Source organism: Molothrus aeneus, chromosome 14, assembly GCF_037042795.1.
Source record: "Molothrus aeneus isolate 106 chromosome 14, BPBGC_Maene_1.0, whole genome shotgun sequence".
Lineage (NCBI taxonomy): Eukaryota > Metazoa > Chordata > Aves > Passeriformes > Icteridae > Molothrus > Molothrus aeneus.
This window is the reverse complement of record NC_089659.1, coordinates 4,643,791-4,670,279: the sequence shown is the minus strand read 5'-3', so window position 1 is coordinate 4,670,279 and position 26,489 is coordinate 4,643,791. Positions and strand designations below refer to the sequence as shown.

At 56.0% G+C, this 26,489-nt stretch overlaps 1 protein-coding gene across 11 annotated transcripts in view; it reads left to right on the top strand.

Annotated features, from left to right (window-relative positions):
• The window catches only part of DLG3 (discs large MAGUK scaffold protein 3), a 78,959-nt gene extending 56,182 nt beyond the window's left edge, over window positions 1-22,777 (top strand). For 5 of the 11 annotated variants that reach the window (XM_066559624.1, XM_066559629.1, XM_066559623.1 and 2 more), the window contains 13 exons: window positions 872-1,028; window positions 1,358-1,460; window positions 6,652-6,766; window positions 11,036-11,212; window positions 11,862-11,937; window positions 12,507-12,606; window positions 15,246-15,287; window positions 15,992-16,042; window positions 16,825-16,926; window positions 17,092-17,264; window positions 17,811-17,920; window positions 18,489-18,580; window positions 20,202-22,777. In XM_066559624.1, coding sequence (XP_066415721.1) covers window positions 872-1,028; window positions 1,358-1,460; window positions 6,652-6,766; window positions 11,036-11,212; window positions 11,862-11,937; window positions 12,507-12,606; window positions 15,246-15,287; window positions 15,992-16,042; window positions 16,825-16,926; window positions 17,092-17,264; window positions 17,811-17,920; window positions 18,489-18,580; window positions 20,202-20,308 — 1,405 coding nt within the window. In that variant the 3' untranslated portion in view covers window positions 20,309-22,777. Of the gene's footprint in view, window positions 1-871; window positions 1,029-1,357; window positions 1,461-1,696; window positions 1,769-6,651; window positions 6,767-11,035; window positions 11,213-11,861; window positions 11,938-12,506; window positions 12,607-14,241; window positions 14,288-15,245; window positions 15,288-15,991; window positions 16,043-16,824; window positions 16,927-17,091; window positions 17,265-17,810; window positions 17,921-18,488; window positions 18,581-20,201 lie in introns of those variants that run through there. The other 6 variants (XM_066559627.1, XM_066559633.1, XM_066559632.1 and 3 more) reach the window with 3 other exon arrangements.
• The last annotated feature ends 3,712 nt before the right edge of the window (window positions 22,778-26,489 follow it).

Here is a 26,489-nt window from a genome sequence, read left to right as displayed (position 1 = left end):
TTTCCTGATCTCCTGGTTCTGGTGTGTTCCAGTCCCCCCACCCCAGAGCCCCAGGGTTCTCTCAGCACAAGTCTGACAGCCTTTTAGGGTGCCTCACTCAGTGCCATGCCTGGACTCCAGCATCTCTCCTAACACAGCCCAGAGATTTCCCTCTGATACCTGGCAGGTGATGATTGATGAGGCTGCTGAGCTCCATATCAGGCCTTTGGTCCTTGTAGTACCCAAGGAAGTGCCCAGGATCCAGCCACAGTGGATGCACTGATGATCTCCAGTATCATCTTGGCTGACAATCACTACCAGCCTGTGCTAATTATCCAGCATCATTTATTCCTTATTTCAGTCCAGAGCTTGAGCTGGGAGCTGCCATTGTTCCCATCACATTGGTTTTTTCTCCCAGACAAAAACTGACACAGGAGTTTTGCCATGCCAGCCTGTCTTTCTGCTTTTGCCTGCCTATTGTTTGAGCTGTGATTGAATTAAGTCATCAAAAAATGAAGGACTTCTGTTGAGCTGTGCAGGGTCTGTGGCACTGGAGGGAGGCATGGGGCTGTAGCCACCCTTGCCATGCTGTGGAGGGGCTTGATCCCACCCTCCTGGCTCATGGCATCTGATGCCACCATGCAGTTCAGTGTTTCTGCGTGTCATTTCACGGTGGATGCTCCGTCTCTGTCCATGCTGTGTCTCATGTCACTCCACCTGCCACCTCTTCTGGTTTATCAGTCTCCACCGTGCTGAGGGCTGAGTCACAGCAGGCTGCCCTCGGGTGACTCCAGCCCCACCAACGTGCCACAAGCCCTGGGCACAGAGGAGCCTGTCACCAGCTCTGCTGCTCCTCACCCCAGGCTTCTCTGTCCCTTTTGTGTCCTTCCAGGGAGCCCCGGAAAATCATCCTGCACAAAGGCTCCACCGGCCTGGGCTTCAACATTGTTGGGGGGGAAGATGGCGAGGGGATCTTTGTGTCCTTCATCCTGGCTGGAGGCCCGGCTGACCTCAGCGGGGAGCTGCGGAGGGGAGACCGAATCCTTTCGGTGAGTCGGTGGGGCACCCTCTGCCCCTCCATCCTCCCACAGCCCGGGTGGGCACGGTTCTGGGGGATTCATCCCGGGTGCGGGTGCGCTGGCACGGCCCCGGGGTGCCTGCGGTGGGGGGGCTGGCCGGGGGCAGGTACCGGGGATGCCGGTGCTGGAAGTGCCGGTACCGGGCGTGGTGCTGGGGTGCAGTGGCAGAGTGATGCGGCTCTGAGTGTGGGTACCGTGGGTACCGGTACGGGGGCGGGGCAGCGGGGCCGAGGCGCAGGGCAGACCCCGTGGTTCGTGCCCCGTGGGTCTGGTTCAGCGGAGCCGCTGTGTCCCGGCAGGTGAACGGCGTGAACCTTCGCAACGCCACCCACGAGCAGGCGGCGGCGGCGCTGAAGCGGGCGGGGCAGACGGTGACCATCATCGCGCAGTACCGGCCCGAAGGTACCGCCACGGGAGATCGCGCTCGGGACCGGGAGAGGGACCGGGAGCGGGACATGCAAATGAGGAGTGTGGCTATGCAGATGAGGCAGTTGTGATATGCAGATGAGGGGGCGGGGCATGGCTGGCGCGCGGTCGGGAGGCCGGGGCGGGGGGCTGCGGGCGAGGCTCCGCCGGGGGCGGGGCCCGGGGGCGGGGCCGGCTCCGATTGGCCGGCGCGGAGGGGGCGGGGCCGAGCCGTCCCGCCGGCCGTGCCTGCGCGGCTTTGTGTGCGGGCCGGGGGGTGCGGGGCCGTGGCCGCCCCGTCTCAGGTGAGCGCCGGGCAGCCCCGCCGGGACCCACCGGCAGCGGGGCCGCGGGGGGATCCACGGGCCAGGCTCATCTTCGGGGGAGGGGAAAGAGCTCTGCTTGCCGGAGGGCGTCGCCGCGAGGCCCGGCTCCGTGGGGTCCCGCGGGCCTTGCGGGAGGGACCCCGTGGTCGGGAGAGCTCAGGGGTCCCGGAGGGCGGCCACGGTGCGGGCGGGGCTGGAACCGGGGCGTCGCTGCTGATCTGGGGCTCGTCCCCCCCTGCGAGCATCCCACCTGCGGCGCCGCCCCAGCCTTTCCTTGTCGCTGGGTTCCGATTCCCCGGCAGCAGCGGCCGGGGCGGGTGGTGCCGCCGGGGGCAGCGGGAAGGGAGCGGGCAGTGCCCGCACAGAGCCTCGCTGGGCGGCTGGAGCGTGGCCCGGGGGCTGGGAGGGCGAGCGCTGGGAGGGAGCCCCGGCGGCCCGCGGGGCCGGGGCTGATCCCGGGGCTGATCCCGGGGCCGCGCCGTGCACGTGCCGGGATGCCGCCGTTCCCGTCCGCTGGAAAACGCCTCTCCCCTGGCCCCCACGGGCTTTCTCCACCAGCTTTCCCCACCAGCTGCTCCCGTCCCCTCAAGGAGGCCGATGTCCCCCCTAGGCGTGCCCTTCATCCCGTGCCGCCTGTGGCATCGCTGGGCGAGGTCCCGCTGTCCGCTGTTCCTCCATCCCATGGCAGAGGCCATTGGGGTGCGGAGTCATTGGTGCTGCTCAGGCTCTGCTGTGGGTGTGGGGTTTGTTTGTTTTGTCTTTTTTTTTCCCCTTTCTTTCTTTCCAGGAAGAGCTTAATGTTCTCGTATTTCTGGCTCCCTTTGCCACTTGAGATTTGGCAAAGACACCAACCAAGAGTGATTCTTAAATGTCGAACTGGACAAAATGTTTTGAAACCCCTTTAGACCAAGGCGGAAATGTCAGTGTATTGTAGCTGGTGACTTTCCACATCCATGATGGTTCCTGGCACGTGTGGGCAGCAGCACCCAGCACAGGGGCTGCAGCCACCCCGGGAGGCAGCATTGTGGCTGTGGAGTACAGGCTGTTGTGACTGGAAGTTGCCCTGAGTGCTCCAGAGGCTTGAAGGGCTGGGAGTCATGGAGAAAGATCTCCCTGGTGGGTGTGAGCCCCCGGTGTGGGTGAGGCTGGACCCACTCAATGGGCCGTGCGCTCTCAAATCTTTGCCTTTTCTATGTTTGTCATGTGGGAAGAGCAGGAGAGCTGGGTTGTAGGATGCCCAAGGAGGAGATGCTGGTGGAAAGGCGATTTGAAAAGTTCTTCCCCGCTACCAGAGGTGGAGGATGGCACCTGTCTCTGTACCTGAGCGTGGGCAGGGCTTGCCTTGGGGTGCTGGATGAGCACAGTGTGCTCTGTGCCTGACCTTGCTGGGGCTCCAGGGGCAGAGAGGCTGCTTGTGCAGGTCTCAGGGGATGAGGGGCCCTGCCTGTTTTGTCCTGCCAGACACTAGGAGGGAAAAGAAGCAAAGACCAAACCAAGAAAGGCAGGACAGCAGCTTTTCTTTTTAACCTTTCTTCTGAGCACCAGCACCTTTGACCACTGCTGCCTGCTGTTGAGGAGGGGGAGTGATGGTTCCTCAGTTTTGGTGAGGCCTGTTCCCTCTGAGCACTTCTCCCCCTGACCTTTGCCTGCTGCTATCACCAGCACTTGGATTTAGCAATTCCCCGTCCTCACACCCATGCAACAAAGCTTTGAATTCCTCACTTGAAAGTATAAAAAGTCACATTATGGCCTTTCTCTGAGTCAGTCTGTTCAAAGGGGAGTTCCAGGGGTGTGCAATGAGTTGTAAAAGCTTCTGAGCTTTCCCTGTGGCTGTGCTTCCTTCTGCTTTCCTGGGCCTGTACAGAGGGAAGGTGTCTGGGGTCCGGGTGCTAAAATGCTGGGCTGAAGTTGTCAGTAGTTTTTTGCAAGTGGCTGGGCTGAAACCTGTGACTGAGCATTTCTGGGCTCTGCTGATAGCCTGGCCTGGGCAGAAGTGTTTGGATCCAGGGCTTTATGTGTACTCAGGAGTTGCATTCCCCTGTCTGCCAGTGTCTTTCCTTTGTGCTGTCTTCTGGTGCCCAGCTGCAGACCCAGGGCTTTGTTGGCTCTGCTGGGTGTGTTTGCAGGTGTGTCACACACGTGTGCTGCTTCTGGGATCCTGGGGCAGGCAGGTGATCCCAGCCTGTTGGTAGTGGTCTGTAGCATGTGCACACTCAGGGATTCCACCGAGGATGGAGCTCACCCCAGGGGACAGAATCAGCCCAGCTCTAGGAACACCCACACCCTGGAAAGGGAAAAGCAGTGGGAGGGTGCAGGGGTGTTTTTATCGAGCTGCTGAGTGAGAAGAGCAAATATCCTGGCACACAGTGCCATGGCACTCAGGGCAAGAGGTGCCAGCTCACCTGTTACATACTTTGCAGTGTTGATAAGCATGTCCTGAACGTGTTGAGCACTGTGGGGATCAGCCCTGGCTCACCTCCCTGCTGCACCCTGGGAGGGTTTCAGCTGCACAGGAGGTGTTCCAGAGCTGAGGTGTCCCTAAGTTAGGGAGAAAAGGCAGGAGCACTCCTTGCTGGGGGTGATCTGCTGGTAATTGTCTCAGGCTGCTCCAATGTGCAGCTAAAGGGTGCCCGTGGCACCTGGCAGTGCCCTGAGGCAGTGGGTTTGCTTCGGCTGCTCCTCCACTCTCTGCCCTCCTCAACTGGAGCAAATGTGGGTTGGTGGCTCTTTGCCCTTACTAGGGCAGGACTGTGTTTGCTCTCTGGGGTTAAAGCCAGAGCAGCCCCTGTGTCCTTCAGTTTGCTGCAGCCAGCCTGGTTTGTGTTTCTTGTCATGTTAGTGGGCTTTGCCCACCCCTCCCAGCAGTGTGACCACTCTTACAAAATTAGGAAAGGCCCTTTCCATGGAGTGCCCCAGCTGAAATGGGGACATTTGAGAACTTTGGGCTGCTTGCAGAGGGATCCATATGCCATTTCTGGCAGGGCAGTGGGACCCACAGGTTGCCCTTCCAACACCCCCACCTTGATGCTGGGGTGGAGAAATCTCCTTTTGCCCTGTGTTTCCTGTCCAGTCCCAGGCAGTGCATCCTCCACAGTTCTTGTGGAGAAGAGTGTTGCAGGAGGAGTGAGTCTGTGTTCCCCTCAGTGTGGGGTGTGCAGGGAATCTGTGCCCCCAGCAGGGTTTGCCATGACCCGGGGAGTAGTGGGGGACAAGGGCTGTAGTGGTGCTTTCTGGGGGAAAAACAGCCCTTCTGTACCAAATAGGGTTTACAAAGAAGCTGTACCCACTTCTGACAGATGCTGCTCTGGGATTCAAGAGCTTATGGGTCTTGCAGGGCAGAATGAGCTGTGTGGGTCAGGAGATGTGGAGTGGGATGGAGCTCCCTTCCCTCTGCTGAGAGCTCCATAAAACCCTGGTGCTGCTTGGGTGGCAGAACTCAGTTTTCTTGTAAAAGAAGCATTGTCCATGCCTTGCTGCATCTGTGTTTTCCTCTGCCAGCAGGAAGGCAGGTGAGGCAGTGGGTGCCCCTTGCGTGGGGCAGCCAGGGGCTCTCTTGGTCCCCACATTACCTGACCCTGCCTGCTGTTGCAGCAGCTCTGGGTGTTGTATGGCAGGAGAAGGGGCTTTGCATGGAGTTTCTGTGTGCCACTTGGCAGTTTTGTGTGTATTGCCTTTTTTTTTATCCCAATCCTTAAGTAAGAATGTATCTTTGGTAAGTGGGTGTAGCAGGGGGATCCCCAGGCTGTAGGGCTGGAGAGTCAGGAAATGCCGAGCTGCAGCTGCACCATCCCATAACCCCAGCCCTGCTTTTGTCTGCACTGACAGTCCATGGGAGAGGGGCTGGCTCCCAAACAAAGCCCACAGAGCATTTCTGAGCAGTGTTGCTGCTCCCCCCATGTGAGGTGGCTCCACAAGCCCAGCACAGCTGTGGCTCTGCTCTGCAGTGAGTGCTTGCCTCAACAGCTGCCATGCTCCCCTCCCTTGGGAATTAAAACCCAAGCCACATCTAAACCACTGGGTCGTGGACAAGACTTTCTAGGCAAGTCTTACAGCACAAATGAGCCTGGTCCTCTCTCACCTGTAACTGCCCAAGGGACAAAATGACGGATGTGAGGCAAGGTCTGGCAGTGTGGGCTGTGGCAGTGCCAGCAGCTTTCCTGGAGCCGCAGCTGCACTTTCCCCATTCAGCCCTGGGTAGGGAGGCCTGGAGCCTCCACCCCTGTGTGTCAGCCCGACCTTTACACCCGGCTGGAGGCTGAAGGTCGGGCTGCTGCAGCGCTGCTCCTGCCCAGCCGCCTGGCAGGAAGGTGCTGGTGTCTTCTGGAGGGTTCCCCAGCTCTTCCTGCACATCTCTGCTGCTGGGATGTAGAAGCAAAAGGTGAATTCTTCCTCCCTGCTCCTCTTCCAAGGGCAGGGACTTTGTGTTTTGCCTCCCTTTCCCCATTCCTGCTGAGGAGAAGGTGTTTGCTGCTAGCAGAGCGGTAGCTGGGGGCTCCCCCAGTGGCTGTGGTTGTGTCTCCCTGCTCCAGCTGGTGGGCAGTGGTCTCCTGGAGGGGCTTTTGCTCTCTCTCCATGTTTTGAACTGCTCTGTAGGTCAGCAGCTTGCCAAGTCCTGCCCAGCCATTCCCTCAAGGAGCAGTGGAGGTCACAGCAGCCACTGCCTGAGCTGCAGTGTGGGAAGCTGTGGTGGGGTTGGGAGCAGCTGGAACCCTGCCTGCTCCAGATGCCCTGCCTGGACTCCTGCAGACTCCTGTAACCTCTTCAGCTTTGTGTGCAGGGCCAGACAGGCCGGTGGGCAAGATGCCTCGTGGGGATGAGCCCTGGGCCAGCCGTGCCTGCACTGAGCAGCCCTGTCCCCGCAGAGTACAGCCGCTTCGAGTCCAAGATCCACGACCTGCGGGAGCAGATGATGAACAGCAGCATGAGCTCGGGCTCGGGCTCGCTCCGCACCAGCGAGAAGAGATCGCTCTACGTCCGGTAAGGCCCCGCCCGCTCCCGCAGCGACCAGCACAGCCCCGCGGGTGGAGAGGGCTCCTGAGGCTGTCACAGCTCAGCCTGGGCTCTGCAGAGCCATGGGCACATCCCCCAGCAAGGGCTGCAGGGCTGGTCACAGCTCAGCCTGGGCTCTGCAGAGCCATGGGGACATCCCCCAGCATGGGCTGCAGGGCTGGTCACAGCTCAGCCTGGGCTCTGCAGAGCCACGGGCACATCCCCTAGCATGGGCTGCAGGGCTGGTCATAGCTCAGCCTGGGCTCTGCAGAGCCATGGGGACATCCCCCAGCATGGGCTGCAGGGCTGGTCACAGCTCAGCCTGGGCTCTGCAGAGCCATGGGGACATCCCCCAGCATGGGCTGCAGGGCTGGTCACAGCTCAGCCTGGGCTCTGCAGAGCCATGGGGACATCCCCCAGCATGGGCTGCAGGGCTGGTCACAGCTCAGCCTGGGCTCTGCAGAGCCATGGGGACATCCCCCAGCATGGGCTGCAGGGCTGGTCATAGCTCAGCCTGGGCTGTGCAGAGCCATGGGCACATCCCCACGGGTGGTGGGGGCTGCTGGGGTGGTCACAGCTCAGCCTGGGCTGTGCAGAGCCTCCGGCAGGGACGGGTACATCCCCACAGCTGGGCTGAAGGGGCTGTCACAGCTCAGCCTGGACTGTGCAGAGCCACGGGCACATCCCCCAGCATGGCTGCAAGGGGTATCACAGCTCAGCCTGGGCTCTGCAGTGCCTCAGTGCTCAGTGTGTCAGGGACCAGGGGATGAGTGCCACGGATGCATCACAAAGCCTGGAGGGAGCACCAGGTTTGTGCACTGGCTTGTCAAGGCTGGGTGCTCGCATGCCTCTCCCAAGGACTGCTCCAGGTTGGAAAGCAGTGGTCTCTGCAGAGCCTGGGTGGCTGCTGGCCAGCCCAACACACTGAGGAAAACAGGGAAATGGTGGGCATCCAGCCCTGCTTCTGCCCCAGGCAGCTCGTGGCAGCTTTCAGGGCACTCTCCTCAAACCAGCTAACAGGCTTCTCCTTGTCTCGTCCTGCCATCCCTGTGGCAGGATCTGGCTGGATGGGAGATGAGCTCTTAGGAGGATTATTGCTCTGAGCCCTCAGAGCACTTTTGGTCTGGAGCCAGGTGCAGGACAGGCAGGCAGGGGTTAAACAGCCATGCAGCTCAAACTGCTGCAAGTCCTGTGTGGACAGGACAATCCCTGCTTGCCTCCTGCCACCTCCTGCCTGCCACAGCGCCAGTGAGATGAGTGCTAATGAGTAATTTTAACTTGGTAATTAAAATAATCCTGTAAATCCTAACCCTGCACAGCCTGTTGCAGGTGAAGCTGGCAGGAGCAAGGGATGCTTCTTCTCCTTCCCGGTGAGAAGGATGGCAAGGACCAAGGCTGCATGAGCCTCAGCTGCATCTCCCACTGCATGGCTGCTCCATGCAGAGGGACCTCAGGGAGGGTGGATATGTTGCAAGCCTGGTACGGCAGGAGAGCTGCAGCTCTGGGTTCCTGCAGTTCACACCTTCCCACAAGTCTCTGCAGGCATCTTGCTTGATTTAGCATCCCAGGGCTTCCTGGGGGTGTGCGACAAGCTGGGTGCAGTGTTGAATAAACATCATCTTGTTAATCCTGCCCTCACTCCCCTGCTGTCCTGTGGGCACCCTCATGTGGAGGAGGGTTTAGGCTGGGTCCAGCTTGAGGAGCTGTTTTCTGCCTGGAAAGGTGCTCATGTGTCAAAGTATTCCTGTGAACCAGAGAGCTCCCTGTTGCCTCCACACTACTTGTACCATTTCTTAATTCTTGGTGCATCCCCCCCCATGGGGCTTTGGAGGCCTCCACAGCACTGAGCCCCTCACACATACCCAGGAGGAACTGGGCTGTGCCTTGCTGAGAGGGTGATCCCAGGGGAGAGCTTTTCCCCAGTGTGGCCCATCACAGCACTCCACTCGACACACACCCTGCAGACGTGCTTGGAAGAGCTGCTGGGTGCCCAGGCTGCCCCAGCCCTTCTGGGTGGGGTAGTTTCAAGCACAGTTCACCTGAAACCAGCTGAGCTGCTGTGCTGTGGACAGGACATCAATTACAGGACTTGCTACCCAGCTGCTTGAGTCAGCCCTGTGTGGCTGCATTGCAGCCTGTGTGCTGTGGAAGGGCTGGAGCTGGGCACCCCAGTGCCTGCTGGAGCTGATTTGGGGGTGCTGGAGTTTGGTGCAGCACAGGCAGGGGCAAGGCAGGTTCACATCCTGCCCGTCACCTCCCTGCCCTGCCGCAGGGCAAAGTCTGCCAGCGCCGGGCCGTGCTGGGTGGGGATGGAGGTCAGGCAGGCATTGTGCCTGGGCACCAGGAGGACGCCACGGGAGTCCTTGGCACTGCTCCCCTGCCCTCCAGCCAAGCCATCTGCTCTCCTGGCTGTGAGTGCTGGGAGCTGGCCTGGGGACACAGTGGAGCTGCCGTCTGCCCCTGTGCCCCCGAGGGGCACCGAGCCATGGGGGTGCTGCATGCCAGCACAGCCAGGGGCCAGTCTGCTGGAGCACCGTGCCCTGGGGTGCCAGGGCCTCCTGTGCTGGCTCTGCAGGTGCCCTGCCCCTGCACAGACCTTGCTCTGCCTGTCCTGGGGTGCTGGTGGCTGCTGTTGGAGGAGCATGGGCCCTGTGCTGCTCTGCAGGGCGAGCTGCATGGAGTGGGCAGGGAGGAGTGTGGGCCCTGCAGGGCAGGCTGCACAGAGTGGGCAGGGAGGAGAGTGAGCCCTGTGCACTCTGCAGGGCAGGGAGGAGTGTGGGCCCTGCAGGGCAGGCTGCACAGAGTGGGCAGGGAGGAGCACAGGCCCTGTTCAGGGCAGGCTGCACAGAGTGGGCAGGGCTCCTCACAGCCTGCCTGCCTTTGGGAACCGGCCTGACCAGTTCCCCAGGGCCTTGGCCAGCAGTGCTGACCTCACAGCAGCCTGCCAGCCACATGCAGCCTTATCTCCTGGCCTGGAGCTGCCTGCAAGGCTTGATTGCCTCTGGCCAAAGCACCCTTTGGTGCTCTGCTGCCAGCTCCAGCCTGCTGCCCTGCAGAGGGAACAGGCACAGGAGCTGCCCCAGCCCTGGGCAGGCTGGGCAAGGAGAAACATTCAGACACCAGATGTGTTCTGGATGCACAGGGCACATCGGGTCTTGTCCCATAGAGCCCTCCCCATGGGGCAGCCCTTCTTCTTCCCATTCAAGACCCATCCCCAAGTGCCCTGAAAGGTTTCATAGCCCAGCACTCCCCTGGCAGAAATGCCCTCCAAGCTCTGCTGCTCCCCAGGGACATGCCACATGATCCCACAGTGGAAGGGGGCAATGAGCAGAACAGAGGATGTCTCTCCTGCTTGCAGAAGGTTTATTAGGGCCAGGATTAAACCAGGAGCAACCCAGTGTTTGCAGTGCCTGGGCTCATGCTGGGCTGGGGCCCAGTGGGGCCAGTGTCCCAGGAGCAAATACAGGGGTTTTGCTGCCAGTACTTTTAGTGACTCGTTCCTTTCTTTGTCTTTTTGCAAGTTGATGCATCAAAGCAGACACAGTTTGTGTGATCTGACATGAGTAGAATGAGTTGCAGGTGAAGCCTCTGAGAGCAGCTTATGGGTACAGGCTGCAGTGCTGTGTGTGATGTACATGTGCAGGAAAAGCATTAGTGCTCTTCTAGTAAAAAACCAAACGGTTTTTTTTTCTATAACTGGTTTAATTTTGAAGATAATTTTAAACTCAATAAACTGTTCTCAGGGGAGGTGTTTAGGGCTATGAAAAGGATCAGTTGTGGAAGCAGATATATATACTCTGAGATGCATTCCTCATTCACAGGCTCTGTACATAAATAGAGGCTGTGCTCAATGCTGTGGTGGTCTGGTGGTCTCTGCCTGTGCAGCCACCCACCAGCAGTGGGGTCTGAAGTTCCCTATCCCATTCCCTGGCCCCACAGCCACAGAGGGACTCTTAGCCCTTCTTCAGGCTGCTGCTGTGGGCCTGGCCTGCTCACCAACCACAGGCACTTTGAGTGTGGCTCATGTGCATCCTGCAGCTGAGGTCAGCAGGGAGTTCTCTCTTGTTCCTGCCTTGCACTCCTCAGGGCTTGTGCTGAGGGGTGTGCAGGTGGCTGCCAGCACTGCTCACCTTGGCAGGGCTTGGGTTAAACTTTGTCAGGTGTGACGGTGGCAGTGCCCCAGGAGGGTGGCACTGCTGCTGCCCTCGCTGCCTGGCCATGCTCAGAGAAGGCCTTGTGCTCTCTGCCCCTCCTCAGAGCCCTGTTTGACTATGACCGGACCAGGGACAGCTGCTTGCCCAGCCAGGGGCTCAGCTTCTCCTACGGGGACATCCTGCACGTCATCAACGCCTCGGATGACGAGTGGTGGCAGGCCAGGCTGGTCACAGCCCACGGCGAGAGCGAGCAGATCGGGGTCATCCCCAGCAAGAAGAGGTGAGTGTCCCTCAGCAGAGCTGTCACACTTGGTGAGCCCAGGATTTCCCTGAGGTCTGCAAACCCTGCAGCCCCCAGGGCCCTGCTCAGGCTGGGGTCTCCCTGTGGTCCCAGTGCACCTGCCCCTGTGCAGCCTGCAGGGCAGCTGGGTTGCAAGCTGGGGCTGTGTGCAGGTCTCCCTAGACAGGTTCTCCAAAGGTGGGGAGACTCCAGGTGAGGAGGGGAGTGGTCAGCCCCCTCTGTGGTCCCTGTGGGCATGGGGAGTTGGTGTTAGCCAGTCTGGGTCTCTGTGAGAGCAGAGGCACAGCAGCAAGGGCTGCTCCTTGTGTCCTCTGTCAGTCTGCCCAGCTCTGTAGCCAGGTCCCACTGTCAGGTGGGAAGTCACAGAGAGCAGAGGAGCTGGCTGCTGCTGCTGCCTTCAGGTCTGCAAAGCCAGCCTTGAGTCTGTCCCTATCCCTGTTGAGAAGGCTGGCTTGGCTCCTCCTGCTGCTGCCCAGACCCTGGGCAGGCAGCTCCACATCTGCCCCTCCCTTGGAAGGAGCTTCCATTTGCCAATGGAGCCACCACCCAAGGGTGCCTTTGGCTGGAGCCACGTGGGCAGCGTGGAGGGCACATGGATGGGACTAGCAGCTCTTTCTCTCCTGATCAGGGTGGAAAAGAAGGAGAGAGCACGGTTGAAAACAGTGAAGTTCCACGCCAGGACTGGCATGATTGAGTCCAACAGGGTAAGTGCTGATCTGGGGCTCAGTGGGGCACCTGGAACTGGTAACTAGTGAGGGCAGGATGAGTCCCAGCAGCAAAAGCTCCTCATGGGGCAGCTCAAACCAATCCCAAGGCAAAGAGCTGTGTGACTGGACCTGCCCCAGGCCCACATCTGCTTGGCACAAAGCCTCTGTGAATATGCAGTGATTGAGCAGAGGAGCCCAGGATGGTGTGAAAGCACTGGGAAGGACCCATGATTGGAGTGATGGGGTGGCAGAGCTCATGGCTTGGAGCTGCCTGCAGGCAGCTGCCCTCACACCTCACAAGCAGTGCCTAACAGGCCAACAAGAGAGGAAGAACAGCCTGGCTACCCCTGCAGAGCTACTGACTGCCCCATCAGCTTCTCAGCATCCCTACCACACGTTTTTCTCCATGCTTAATTTTTTTTCCTGCATTACAGTTCTCACGTAATCTCCATGATTTCATTTGAGGGTGACTGCCCTGCTCCTCATTGTCTCTCCATTTTAATTTCCCCCACATGTGTTAAACACCATTGTTTTTTCTGTCCTCCTCCCATCTCCGTGTTCTTCAGTCGATCAAAACGAAACGTAAAAAGAGTTTCCGCCTCTCTCGAAAGTTCCCATTTTACAAGAGCAAAGAGAACCTGGCCCAGGAGAGCAGCGGACAGGAACGTAAGTAGCAGCTGGCCAGAGAGGGGCAAGCCTGCACCCCTCAGCTTCCCTGCCCTGAGGGAAGAGATTCAGCACATTTCCATAGCCAGGGGTCCTGGCACCTGCCTGTATTCAGGTCTGTGCTCCACAGTTGTGCCAGCAGCTAGGGAGAAACTGGAGCTTGAAATGAAAGCAACAGCTGCAGTCTGGCACTCTCTTCCTTTCTCTCATGTTCAATGTCTTCATCTTTTCATCCAACTTTGCACCCACCCAGCTCCCTGCTCTGCCTCCCCCTGCTCTCCCCCCTTTGCTGCAGGCTCTGCTCCATCCCTCTGCCTGCTTCCCTCCCAGTGAGGGGCTGGCTGCCTCCTGCAGAGCTTCTCCTGTCCCTGCCAGGGCTCAGGGCTGGGGAGGTCCCAGCCTCATCTTCCCTAGAAGTGACTCACAGCTGGAGAGCCCTTCCAGTGTGGACACAGGGAAGCCATCACCCTGCTGGCCACCCACAGCTGAGGCTCATCTTTGGTAGTTGGCTGCAGATGTTGGGGGTCCACAGCTCTCACCACCCTGGGGCTCCCAGTAAAGGCAGTGTGTTTATCTTATTGCCCCAAATCCTGGTGTGGGCAGCACTGGAGCTGCTCCCCAAACCCAGCCCCTCCTCTGAGTGCTGAGCTGCGTCCGCTCCTTGGGCAAGCATCCAGCTGGCAGTGCCCACACCTCTGGGAAGGGGCAGTGGACGAGGCAGAGCTGTGTCTGTGCCCCAGTGCCAGCAGAGCAAGCACATCCCCTCCCCTCTGGGGCTGTGGGGCTGTCCTGGCTGTCATACAGAGCCAGGAGTTGCTGCTGGGCTGCTCCAAGGGCTCCCTGCATCCCTGTGCTGCCCATGGCAGGCTGGTGCCAGCTTCCAGTGATTTTAGCAGACAGCCCAAGCCTCTGGCTGTGCTGAAGGTTGTCTGTGTGTCTGCCTGTCTCTGGTAGTGCCTGCACATGGCTGGGCTCCAGTGAGATCAGTGCTGAACCTGGGGCTGGCTTTTGGCTGCCCTGCAGTGAGATGACACAGCATGGGGATGGGGCAGGCCCCTCTCTACCTGCCTGTGTCCCAGGCACACAGCCAGCTCCCTCCCTGTGCTCTGCCCTGTCCATCCCAGCTTGCCTGGGGGGGCTCTGCCTCACATTTCCACAGCCTGTGCAAGCACTGGGGTGTGGGGCAGCTGACACACACAGCTGGGGGGAAATGTGTCCTCCTGCCACGTGTCACAGGACTGTGTGCTGTGCTGGGGAGGCACAGAGACACTGTGCCCTCCAGTACACCCCATGAGGAGAAACACTTCAGCCCCTGTGCCAGCAGCTCAGGGCTGCAACTGCTTGCTGCCAGCGATGCTGCTGTGGCTGCCCTGCCCTCCCCAGGCCCAGGGTGGCTCCTGGGGGCTCTTTGGCAGAGAGGGTGAGCTTGGGGGGTGGAGGGGGCCCAGCCAGACAAGGCAAGATGTTGGCAGCGGGCTGAAGATATTTAACCTCACTTGCAGTTGCAGCTCTGGGCCGTTCTGCACTCCTGTCACTAATGCTGGTCTGGCTCTGTCTCCCCCATCCCTCTGACTCCCCTTTTTCCTGCGCTGTCTTCTCTCCCCTTCTCCCCGTTCTTGCTGTCTGTGAAATCAGGACTTCCCTGGGTTAAGTGACGATTATTATGGAGCAAAGAACCTGAGTAAGTTGAATTCTGATGCACATTGTTCCCTCTGTGGCTGGCGGTGCCTGGGGCGTGGCTGGGGCAGCTGTGCTTCCCTGGCTGCAGGGCAGGAGGAGCCCGGGGGCTGCGGGGCTTGAGGTGCCTCTGCTGCACGTGGGATGGGGTGGGGGAGCTTGTGTGGGGGTGTTGGCCATGCCCTGAGTGCCCGCTGCACCTCCTCATCCTCTTCCTCCTGCTCCTGTCTGGGTTGATTGGTGCTTCAGCACTCGGAGCCACTTCCAGTGTGGGTGGGAAGTGGCTATGGTGGGCCTGCTCTGAACAGAGTGGTTGGGTGACAACGTTTTGAGGTGTTCCCACCTTTCTCTGGGTTACCACATGTGCAGAACTTCAGAATAATGAGAGGAGCCCCGTGGGGTGTGAGTTCCCTGCCAAGCTCCACACCCCCAGCCAGTGCAGAGCCTGACTGGGGCAGGCAGCGGCCAGCAAGCCTCTGTGGGGTGGTCGCAGCACTAGGATCAGCCTGAGCAAGCAAAGCCCCAAGCTCTGTCCCATTCTGTCACTGTCTTGTCTCTGTGTGTCCCAGCCCCGTCCCCAGAGGCAGTGGATTCCCTGTCCCCATCCCTGTGCCAGCACAGCCGTGCCCTCCCTGCCCACTGTGTGCATGCTGCACTGCTCCCCTGCCAGCATCCCCTGTGCACTCCACCTTCCCTCGGCCTGGGAAGCCCTCACATGTGCCAGGCAGGCCCTCCTGGCCTCTCTGTCCTCTCCTGGCAGCATCCCCTGCATGTCCCAGCCCAGGGTGAACGATGCCGCCCTTGCCCACGTGGCACAGACTCGTCCCAGTGGGTGCTGGGCTGCAGGTTTTTGGGGAGCCATTGCTGTCCTGCCCTTGGTCACTAGTGCTGGGTGACAGCTGGGTGCCCCTGTGCCTCCTGCCCAGGCTCCTTCTGAAGGGATCTCTCTGGTTGCTTTGCAGAGGGCGTGACATCAAACACCAGTGACAGCGAGAGCAGTTCCAGTAAGTGTGTGTGCACCTGCTCTCCCGCCCGTGTCCGTGTGTCTGTGTGTCCCTGTGTGAGTGTGCATGTCTGGGCACGTCCATCCTGTCTGTCCCAGTGCTGGTTCTGTTTGGAGGCTGGTCCTTCCTGCTGGTGACACTGAGATGCTGCGGCCAGCTCAGCTCCCTCCTCGGGGCCAGGGAGAGCAGGGGCTGGCAGTAGCAATGAGCCTGCCTGCTTCACTGCTCTCTCCTGGCTGCTCCAGGGCAGGGTGGTGGTTCCCAGTCCATGGTGATCCCCCATGCTCAGTACCTGCTACAGGCAGCAATGGCCAGAGGCCAGACCTGTAGCATAGATGGCTCCTGGAGCCCAAGCCTGTACAAGAGTATGGGATCCAGCTGCAACAGATGCTCCCTTTGTCCCCAGAAAGTCCTCTAAATACCTGCAGGGAGGACACAACATCCCAGTGGGCTGGAGCCTGCAGTGGTGGGGGAGGGAAAGAGGAGGCTCGACCCAGAGCTGGGACATGAATAATTAAAGTGGCTCAAGGGCACATAGCTGCATGCCCGTCATGCTTCACATCCGTGGGTGGAGTGAAGGGGACAGCCTGGAGTGTCCCCAGAGCTGTGGGAGGCTGAAGGGGCAGGAGCCAGCTCCTCACAGCTGCAGAGGGGCTGGAGAGCAGCTGCAAGTGCTCACCTCCATCCCCCTGGCTCTGTTGCAGAAGGACAAGAGGACACCATCCTGTCGTACGAGCCAGTGACACGGCAAGAAAGTAAGTCCTGAGCTGAACTGCCCTGTGCCCACTCCAGTGGGGCCACCTGTGTCCCCAGCACAGCCAGGGGGTCCTGTGTGCCCTCCCCTCCTGCCACAGCAGCGGGGCACTGGGTGGATGCAAGAGGAGTCCCATGTGTTACATACAGCAGGGGAGCCAGGCGTGCACTGCCCAGTTTTAATCAGAAAAGATTTGTGTTGTGGTCTGCAAGACCAAGGGAGAGATCCAAAGCTAAAACTGAGCTCAGCTTTAGTCCTTAGCTGAGGACAAGATTATCCCTTCCTGCCTCAGACCAGGTCCCTGCTGCAGAGCAGAGCACCCCCTCCCTGGCCACAGCCTGCAGCCTTTAAGCCTGCTTGATGCTCAAACCCTGCAGACCCTTTTGCAGGCTGAGTAGTCCCAGCCTTGGTGGTCTGTCCTTGCCAGGAGCTGGATCTGACCCTTAGGCTCCATCACTCCCCCAGCTCCCTGGCATCCTCGCCCAGCTGTCCTGTTGCCTGGCTCCTGCCCAAGCAAGGGAGCAGTTTTGCTGATCACAACACTGGAGACCTGCAGAACCTTCCCTGGGGCCATGCAGATGGTTTGGGTCAGATGGGAAGGACATGTTGACCATGACCAGGAGGAGATAAAGTCGCACAGAGGAGGCACCTTTGGGTGCCCATGTGAGCCAGCAGGGAGAGGGCACCCACTGCCAGCAGGGAGAGGGCAGGTCCATGCCAAGAGTGGCAGTGGGGTCAGCTCTGCAGCACAGGTGGGGCTCAGGTTGTGGCTCTCCTTTGCAGTTCACTATGCCAGGCCAGTGATCATCCTGGGCCCAACCAAGGACAGAATTAACGACGACCTCATCTCTGAATTCCCTCACAAGTTTGGTTCCTGCGTGCCCCGTAAGTCCCAGCTCAGGGCCCTTGCTGGAGGGAGGGACAGGGGTGGCTCTGCTCCTTGCAGGGTCCTGCCCATGGCGTGGGGAGGGGGCTGGGAGCAGGGGTGGGTTTGTCCCTGCTGGTTTGTGGTGTCACTCTGGGTTCACTCTTGGTTCCCACTCTCTCCAGACACCACCAGGCCTCGGCGTGAGAACGAAGTGGACGGCCAGGATTACCACTTTGTGGTGTCCCGGGAGCAGATGGAGAAAGACATCCAGGACAACAAGTTCATAGAGGCTGGGCAGTTCAATGACAATCTCTATGGCACCAGCATCCAGTCTGTGCGGGCGGTGGCAGAGCGGGTGAGTGCCAGGTGCCATTCCTGGCACTGGGATGCATTCAGCAGCTCCCCTCCTTCCCCCCCCGGTGTTAATCAAGGGCTGTAACCACATTAAGCAAGCACAGCACGATCCTCTCCTCCCTCCAGAGTCCTGCCAAGCCATGTGGCTGCTTTTCTCAGTTGTGTCACTCTGCCTCGGCTTGGTACCTCTGTCATCCAAACTCCACCCAAAAGCCTGGCACTGCTGGCCCAGCCTTGTGCTCAGGAGCTCACAGGATGGAGATACCTGGGTGCCCTCAAAGCAGCAACATTCCTCTGGAGGAGTCCTGGAGCTACCCAGGGCTTGTAAATAGTTTCACATGTCCAGACAAAGGCTCAGTCCCTTTGCCTTGTTGCTGTCCTGCCCTGAGCAAGCAGGAAAGTGAGGCCATTGGGAGCTGCCTTGTGTCTCAGGAGTGGGGTTCGTTTCTGCGGCTCCTCCCTTTTCAAGCACATCTGTATGAGCAAGCTGTTTCCCACACAGAGTAGAGTGTGTGGGTAGGTCTGATCCTGCTTGTCTCCTTTCCAGGGGAAGCACTGCATCCTGGATGTGTCTGGCAATGCTATCAAGAGGTTGCGACAAGCACAACTTTATCCCATTGCCATTTTCATCAAACCTAAATCCATTGAAGCCCTCATGTAAGTGCAGCACCGTGTTCTGTGCCTCTCCAGCTGCCTGTCCTGCTGCTCCTGGCCCTGGGTAGAGCAGGCTGGAAAGAATGGGAGAGCTGAGCTTGCAACTCTTCTGAGCAGCAGCAGCAGAGGGTATTATCTGTGGGGAGAGTCAACAGCTTGAGAGTGACCCTGAGATCAGAAGAAATTCTGCTGGCACCAAGGGGCCTGGGAAAACCCTTCTCAAGTCAGAAGGGGTCAAATTGGTTATTTCTATGTTTTATGGAGATGCGAAACCCTAGGCAAGCAGCAGTCTCACAAGTTTAAGGGATTGTCTGAGTTTGAATTCCCTGCCATGCTGTGGTGCAGGGGCTGGGGTAGGTGGCAGTGGGAGGAACTGATGGAAGTTGAGATGAAGGGCCAAGGCAGCCTGGGGTCTGTGGGGATGGGAGCTGCCTTTGGGAGCTGGGTCCTGCCCAGCTTCCATTCCTGTGAGCAGAGGATTCCCAGGCACCCTGGCTCCGTGGGCTATTTTTGCTTCTGTTCATTGCTAAGAAAAAGAGCTGAAAAGTTTCTTCTTTTTTGTGTGTGTCAGGGAGATGAACCGGAGACAAACATATGAACAGGCCAACAAGGTCTTTGACAAAGCCATGAAACTTGAGCAAGAGTTTGGAGAATATTTTACAGGTGAGTGTCCTGAGCAGGGTTGTATCTGATTTACTTCATTTTTCCATCCAGCAGCTGTGACCTCCCTACCAGCACTGTCCTACTGCAGGGTCATGGGAAAACATCCAGCTTCATCAAAGCAAGAAAGAAATGGCACTTTGCCAGGAGGGCTCTGCAAGGGGACTGCTCCAAGATCAGTGGATAGGAGTAAACCAGTCATAGAGGAGGAGACAAGTTGTCAGGCAGGATTTTCTGAGTTTGTGAAAGCTTATCACCAACCTCAACAATAATAAAAATCGAAAAATCCCCGAGCAGGGGAAGCACAGGGTTTCAGAGTGCTACAAGTCTACAGGAAGTAAACTCCCTGCATGGGAGAAAAATGGAGCATTTTCTAAAAGAGAAAAGAGAAGTCTTTAAAGAGGAAAGATTAAAAATTAGTGACCTAAATGGTGGAGACAGTCCTGGGTTATTACAAAACATCTACCAAAAAAGACTGGAAGTTTGGCTTGCTTCCTAAGTAGTCTTTGCTCAAGAGCCAGTCAGGGGTTGCTGACACTTTGTGCCTGCTGAGATGAACTGCTCATGACACAGGCATCCTTGTGCATTAAGGAACTAATGTTTGTAACATGATTAATTCTGGAAAACCACAGGCAGGTGAAGAGGCAGAGGAACTGGTCTTCCATCCTTTTTCCAGTGCAATAGCTGTTTCTTCTGAAGTTGAGGAATGATAATGTTGCCAAACTGTGCATTACCTGCCTAACAGCTACTGGGAAAACCCCCAAGCAGGATGTTTCCCAAAAATTGATTTCAGCTGGGCAAATACTGGGGTACAAACACAGTGAGCTTTCCCCAGACCTGTCCTGGGCTCCAGAGCTGCTGGCTGTTTTTCCAGGAAAACATGACACAGCTTTGCAGGCCCTCAACATGCCACTATGCACTTGGAGGGCAAGTTTGATGTTGACCTGTGAAAAAGGAATGTTGTTGGCCGAAATGTGTTGAAAGAACTGGGTAATGGGCAGAGGGATGGTCACTGCCTCAGGTTCTGTGCCAGGAACTTAGAATGAGGGAGCAGAGATGCTGGAGGATGGTCCTGGCTGGCTTACAGAAGCAGGCTGGATTACCAGAAAGCTTTGGCCCCTCTTGAACATCTTGCTGTGATGTAGCAGCACTGGGGAGCGCAGGATGGGGCAGGGGCTGCTGTGTTCCCACCCTGCAGCACAGGAGGCAAACAGGAGGAGCCCTCAGCAGGCAGCCAGAGGGAAAACCAGAGGGAAGGGATGAAGCTGGCACCTCGGGGGTGGTTCCTGATGCACCCCATGAGCTGCCCCAGCCCTGCCTTCCCTGCTCTGGTCAGTGCAGCCCCGGTGCCTGACACAGCGTGCAAAGCTGATTAGCAGCCTGGTGTGGAGAGCCCAGCCAGCCCTGCACACAGCCAGGAGCTCTGCCAGCTGGGATCAGCACTGCCTAATCCCCACCGAGGTGCTGCTTTAACCCTCTGTGTCACTGGGCCCCGGGCAGCTCCCCTGACACCGCCTGGCTCAGTCCCTGCAGGCTGTGCCCTCTGGGGCTGCAGGAGGGCTCTCCAGAACTCAGGGCAGTGCTGCCTGGGGCTCAGGGTCTTGCTTGTTCTCTCCTCTTCCAGCCATCGTACAAGGAGACTCTCTTGAAGAAATTTACAGCAAAATCAAACAGATCATTGAGGACCAGTCCGGGCACTACATCTGGGTCCCGTCCCCAGAGAAACTCTGAAGATGTCTCCCTCCTGCTTCCCTGTGAGCAGAAGATCTCTGAAGTCCCACCCATCCGAGCCCTCTGCCCTGAGGGGGAGGGATATGAAAACTATTCCTGCTCCCTTTTTTAGATCGTCGCAAAATTGAGTTTTCTAGTCCTGTTTCTTTTGTTGGGATGAACTCATATCATTCATCACGTGACTGTTCCCACCATTCCTGCATGGACCTTCCCACTGCTCCAGTAGAGACAGACAAGAACCCATTCAAGGTCGTTTTTTTTTATTATTATTATTATTATTATTATTATTATATTATTATTATTATTATTATTATTAACTAAACAAAGAATCAAGATGGGAGGAGGCAGCTAAGGACTAATGTAAGAAGACAAGTGAAACAATGGGCTCTGAACACATGAGCTGGTATCAGAGCTCCAGGGGCATTTTTCCAAGTGTGACCGTCTAGCAGCTCTGAACAGTGCGACAGATGGGGCAGCAGAAAGCATTTTATTTATCTGTATATGTAATTTATATATAATATAGAGGAGAGATATTATATATATATTATATATATATATATGTATGTGGACTAGGAAATCTGAGGGACCTCTCTGGAAAGGTGTTGTATTATTGCAAGGTTCTCTCAGTTCCTCTGTCCCGAGCACTCGGCGTAGGGAGTCTGCTTGGGCAGGAAGAGCTCAAAACGGTACCAGGTGCTTTGGAAACTTCTCCCGTCCAGGCCAGTTCCCTGCAGCCCCCCTGGGTCTGAGACAGGCCAGAGACTGGTACTGCCTGTGCAGGAGGGACCAGAGCAAGGAGCAGCAGCTGCCCTGCGAGAGGCTGGGAGACAGAGACTGAGCAGGAGGCTGCGGAGCAAGAGAATGGATGATGCTACATATTAAATTGCACATTGTTTTACACATCACCTTATGTGTTTGCATGAGAGGTTTCCTTTTGGTTCTATTTTTTTAAGCTGATTTTAAACCAAAACCATATTGTGTTGTTGTGTTGGCTTTTTTAATTATTATTATAATTATTATTATTATTATGCCATTTTTTCTCTTGTCAATGATGAACTGAATGGGTATAAAATCCAGTTTTTTAACTTATTTTTTAAGCTGGCTCAATTGTAAATAGAATCTAGATCTGTGGTGTTTAGTTAAGAAATACTTTACTGGCCACATGGAACAAATGTACTCACTGTCCTGTGTTGCTGTGAAAAACCTGGGATGTTGGACTGGCCCTGCACCTGTGGGTGCAGGTGGAATGACCCATTCTGGCTTGTGGCAGCACACTGGCATTCCCTTCTGCATTAGCCACTGGCAGGAAAAGCCCCCAGCTGTGCCTTGGATGGACACTCCCATTTTCCAGATCAGTGACAGAATTAAACCCTTCTCTGTTCCCGGCCCTGCTGTGTGCAGGGGCCAGGGCTGGCTCTCCTGGGAGGGACCCTCCCTCCAGCAGAGGTGGCTGCATGGCCACCTTGCCTGGCTCTGGCCCTGACATTCTGTGTGAATCTGTGGCTGGAGCTGGGTTCTGCTGCCGCCCCCAGGCCACCCCAAAGCCCTGAAGAGGTGCCCCAGCTGGCAGCTGAGGGCAGGGGCTGCAGAGCTGCCCCATGCCCTGGGCACTGGCATTTTTCAGGAGAGGCATGGAGACACTTGGCCCTAAGCTGAGACATGTCTGTCTTTGAGGACACTTTGGCTTCTGTGCTTGAGTGGGGCTCCAGACCCTTGTGTGGAGCTGGGGACACTCTTGTGGCCTTTGAGGAGTGTGTGCTGGGTACTCAGAGCCCAGGTCCCAGTGCTCCCACCTTACCAAGAGCTGGTGGATGCTGTTCCTCACACAGTGCCACCCCACAGCACAGGAGGTCGCTGTCCAAGCACGCCCAGGTAAGTCTCCTCCTGCCTCTGTTTGGCAGGGACGAGCTGTGCTCCCTGTCCCCGAGGTGATGGCTCTGTGTGTGTCAGTCAGTGACGCTGTCCCTGTGCTGCCTGGGGAGCAGCCTCCTTTGCCCACCCTGCATCCCAAGGAGCCCTGCAGGGACCAAGCAGCTTCTGGGGCCAGGACAGGGCTCTGCAGGAGCCCCAGCTGTGAGCACAGTGGAGGCAGGAGGATTCTGCTGCCGCTGGGACCGACCCTAAAGGAGCACACAGAACTTTGGCAATGGGTTCCTGCCGGGCACACAGCCCCTGCCCCGCTGGTCCTGCTCCAGCTGCTATAAATGTCGGTCCCTGAAGAAGTGGAGTAAGTGAAACAAAAGTCCTTAAGGTGCTAGTCACACATTCCTATCTTTTTTTTTGTCTTTTTTTTCTTTTTTTTCTGTTTTTTCCTAATAGCCTGTCTCCCTCTCTCGAGTCACGTGGAGAAAAGATGATGTACTCCATGGCATAGCTGACAGTACTGAATCAATCATGACAACAGTAGTTGGTTAACAGTGTTTCTTCCGAGGAGACATATATTTTTAATAAACAGAGAGTTGCAAAGAACTCTTGTCTTTGAGACCTTCTTGTAGAGTCCTTCATTGTGTACCAGATCTGGGGTTTTTTTGGTGCTGGTGTTAGCAACTCTTGATATGGTTTCTCTATGGCAAACTGACATAGACACTGTTGACACTGGTTTAGGGGGGGGGAAATAGCCTTTTTTAGTATAAAAGGTGATGTCTGAGAACTTGCCTAGTGGAAAAAGGAAACCTAAAAAAAAAAGAATATAGAAAGGAAGTGGGCTTATTTAGAGCTGCAACTCAGCCACTGAAAAGTGCTTTTGGTTGAGTTGTTTTAACCCGGGTTAAGTCTGGCCCGATGACACAACACCATAATCTATTCTGGATCATGGCTTGAATTCTGGGGGGGTTGCTTTACAAATAATAGGGTCCATAGGCTCCTATGTAATTGTTCTTGTATTGGATATAAGGACAACAAAGTAAATACATAGTCCAGCTAATGTAGAACTTCTTTTTAGTTTTAACATGCTGTTTAAATATCAGAGAGGAGAAAAGTTGTAAAGACAACTGGTATAATTTTTAGTACCTTCAAATGCAAAGAAAAGGAGTGTTCACTGAGAGACAAATGTGGTTGAAGGAGTGTCACAGTACTCTTGTGCCTGAATCTGCTTTGTCATTTAGCTGAGCTGAAGGAAGGGTGAAGGGGTTTGGTTTTTAAATACTAAATTTTTTACTTTCAAACTGCACAGAAGGGAAGCAAATTGTGATTTCAGGAGAAAAAGGATATTGTACCCACTGAGCATGGGCATACAGTTTGCTGACTGTTGGGTTTGTGAAGCTCACTGGACAAATTCAAAATCATTTAGAAACTCCTTTAACTGATCAGATCAACAGCCTGGTGGTGGTGGTTGTCCACAAAACACCAGAAGATTTAGCAGTTGCTAAGCAGACCTGATGCTAGAATTACCACTCTCAAAAATCAAAATTTGCTTGCCTGCTGACAGATTTGGAGTCAGGGAAGAAGCAGCACAGAAATATTGTCTGTTGCTGCTGTGCCCAGCCCGTGTGGGGCTGCAGACACCCCCCCTGTGGCCTGTCCTGAGCTCCTGTGTCACCTCATCTGCTGTGACAGCAAAACATTCAGGCTCCAGGGGGGAGAGGAACACGGGGTTACCTTCTCACATAAACCCTGTCACTCCTGTAAGGCAGAACAAGCTCTGGAAGAGAAACACCATGAGAAGAGAAAGAGGGTGGCTTGGAGAAGGAACTGGCTCTGTTAAAGCTGTAACCACCCATTTTCCTGGCTAAGGATAAGTTGCAAAATCCTGGCCCAGAAAATAGCAGAGCATTGTCCTGAAAATGGTCCTGTCCAGTTGTGAAATGTAGGAGGTGGTTCCTTTCTCTCCTAAGATGTCCTGCTAAAGCTGCCTGCAACAGGCATGAAACTAATCTGCCCTAAGACACTTCTAGAAAATTAGACTGTAAGCTGCTTGTGCTCTAGAGAAACATGTCTGTGCTTCTGTCTGCAGCTCTGGGTAATTAGCTGTCTTAGCTAAGCAGGAGAGCACAGGTTGTGCTGTGAGGCTACCTGAAGAGGGGCTTTAAAGGAATGTAATTATAATTTTCTCAACATTTTTTCTCCATTGATGGAGCTGTCTTAGATACGCCTGTGGTTGCTAATGATGCTTGGCAGCACAATCTTCAAGAACTGCTGTTCTCTGCTTTCCTCAGGCTGTCACAGCAGGATTCATGGCACTGTAGCATCTGCTGTGAAGCAGGTAAACTTATCATCTTGTCAAAGGTGTCTCTTTCCTTCAAGAATCCATGGGTACACCTTGACCTTCAGTGTTTATTTATATCCCTTGCCTCCAAAATGAGGGTTCATTTGTTTACCCTTAGGGTTTTTAACCCTAAGGAAAACATTGCACATTGTTAGAGTCAATCAGTGCAGCATCTCTGAATGGTACCAGCACGTGGGAGCACCTATGGGGCCTGCAATACCTGCTTGGGGCCTTGGGGCCACACCTGACTCAGCACGGGGGTGACTGTGGGATTTCCTCCCCTAGTTACAGTTGACAAAATCTCCTGCCCAATCCTCTAATGAGCTTCAGCCCTCTTCCAGTTACCTTCATTTCTGATTACTGTGACCACTTCTGAGTGGCCAGGCCAGGCCCTCTTCCTTCCCTGCCTCTCCCAGATGCTCAGTGCAGCCCCAGCAGTGGGAGCAAAGCTCTTCCCCCCGTGTCTGCTGGGAGGTGCCCCCTCAGTACAGAGCTGTGGAGAAGCCCTGCTCCTGCTGCAGGTGCTCTGGGTGAGAGGTGGTAGAAGGGCTCCAGGGCCCAGCAGCTGAGCTGGGCTCCTCTCTGCCCTGCCCCATTCCCAGATCTTCTCAGCAAGGACGTTGTTCCCAGGGCAGGCTCCCTGCCCCATCAATCCCAGGTGTTGGTTTGGACTCACCCAATTCACACTGCAATTCCCTCGTGCCTCTGCACTGCTGCTCCTCCCCAAATGGTTAAGAAGTCAAATTAGAGGGGGGAAAGGAGCATAAAATACTGGCTGGGGAAAAGGGAGGGAAGTTTGTGACCTCCTGCCCTGGAGGATCCATCTGTGTTCTCAGAGGCAGGGAGGGCTCTGCAGTACAGAGCCAGTGTCCAGCACACCCTGGAGCTTCCACAGTGATGTGAAAATAGGAAAGTACAGCTGCAATGCCACCCTCTGGAGCCATCTGTGCACATCCAGGGATGAGCACACATCTCTGAGCTGAAAGAAAACAGAGATCAATGAAAAGGTAAGAATGGGGGAGGAATGAACAGCTCCATTGGTTTTTTTTTACAGGTCAGCTGTTGCTGTTTTAGAAAACATTTATAAACCACAGTCACCCTCAATGGGGTACTGAACTGTAAAGCAGCCTTTAGCCTGGTAAAATAACCTGGACCAGCCTGCATCTGGACCAGAAAACACCTGCAAAAGTGTGATTGCACAAAAACAGCCTACTGGGAACAGCCACTGGAAATGCAGCTAATTACAGTCTGATTCAACTAGGAGAGGAATTCTTGCCCTACTTAAACCCTTTGGTAAATACTAAGCCTGGAATAAAATGTACTGTGTAAAAATGTGCAGGAATAGATGAGTACTAGCAGCAGAGTCTGAAACGTATCTGATCCGGGCTCTTCAGGGCTGAGTGTAGCATAAAAGAAATCAGAGTATCTGCAAGGAAAAAATTCAAATCATTCTGGCTGTAGGCAAACCCACATTTAGTGTTTGCTGCCTTCTATGGCTGTATATAATTACCTCCTTGCACTTGCTGGGCAAACATGACCTTTCTCACCAGGTACAGTGTGACACCTTTACCTGTTTATGTGTGTGCAAGTCAGAACTGAGCAGTAATTACAGGCAGCCCAGCAGGCTCCCAAGGAGATTCTGCAGGCAGGATGGAAACCTTTGAGTTTGTGGCATCATTTAGAGTCCCCCAGTGTTGTAATGCAGCATGGATCTCCTAAAACTCTGACTCCAGAAGAATTTTCTGTTTGAGACCTGGATTTTTACAGATTTAAAGGTATTTCTTAGTTAAACAGGCAGCACATTGTGCATTAGAGATCTGAAAGCAGTGTCTCAGAGACCCAAACTAGGTCTGGTGAACTGATTTCAGCTCACCATGAAATGGAGAATTGACATTAAACAGATCCATGCTCCTGTTAAGGAGCTCCCCTGTGTGACCCTTCAGATGCCATTCCTGGGGTCCCAGTGTCATCACCCAG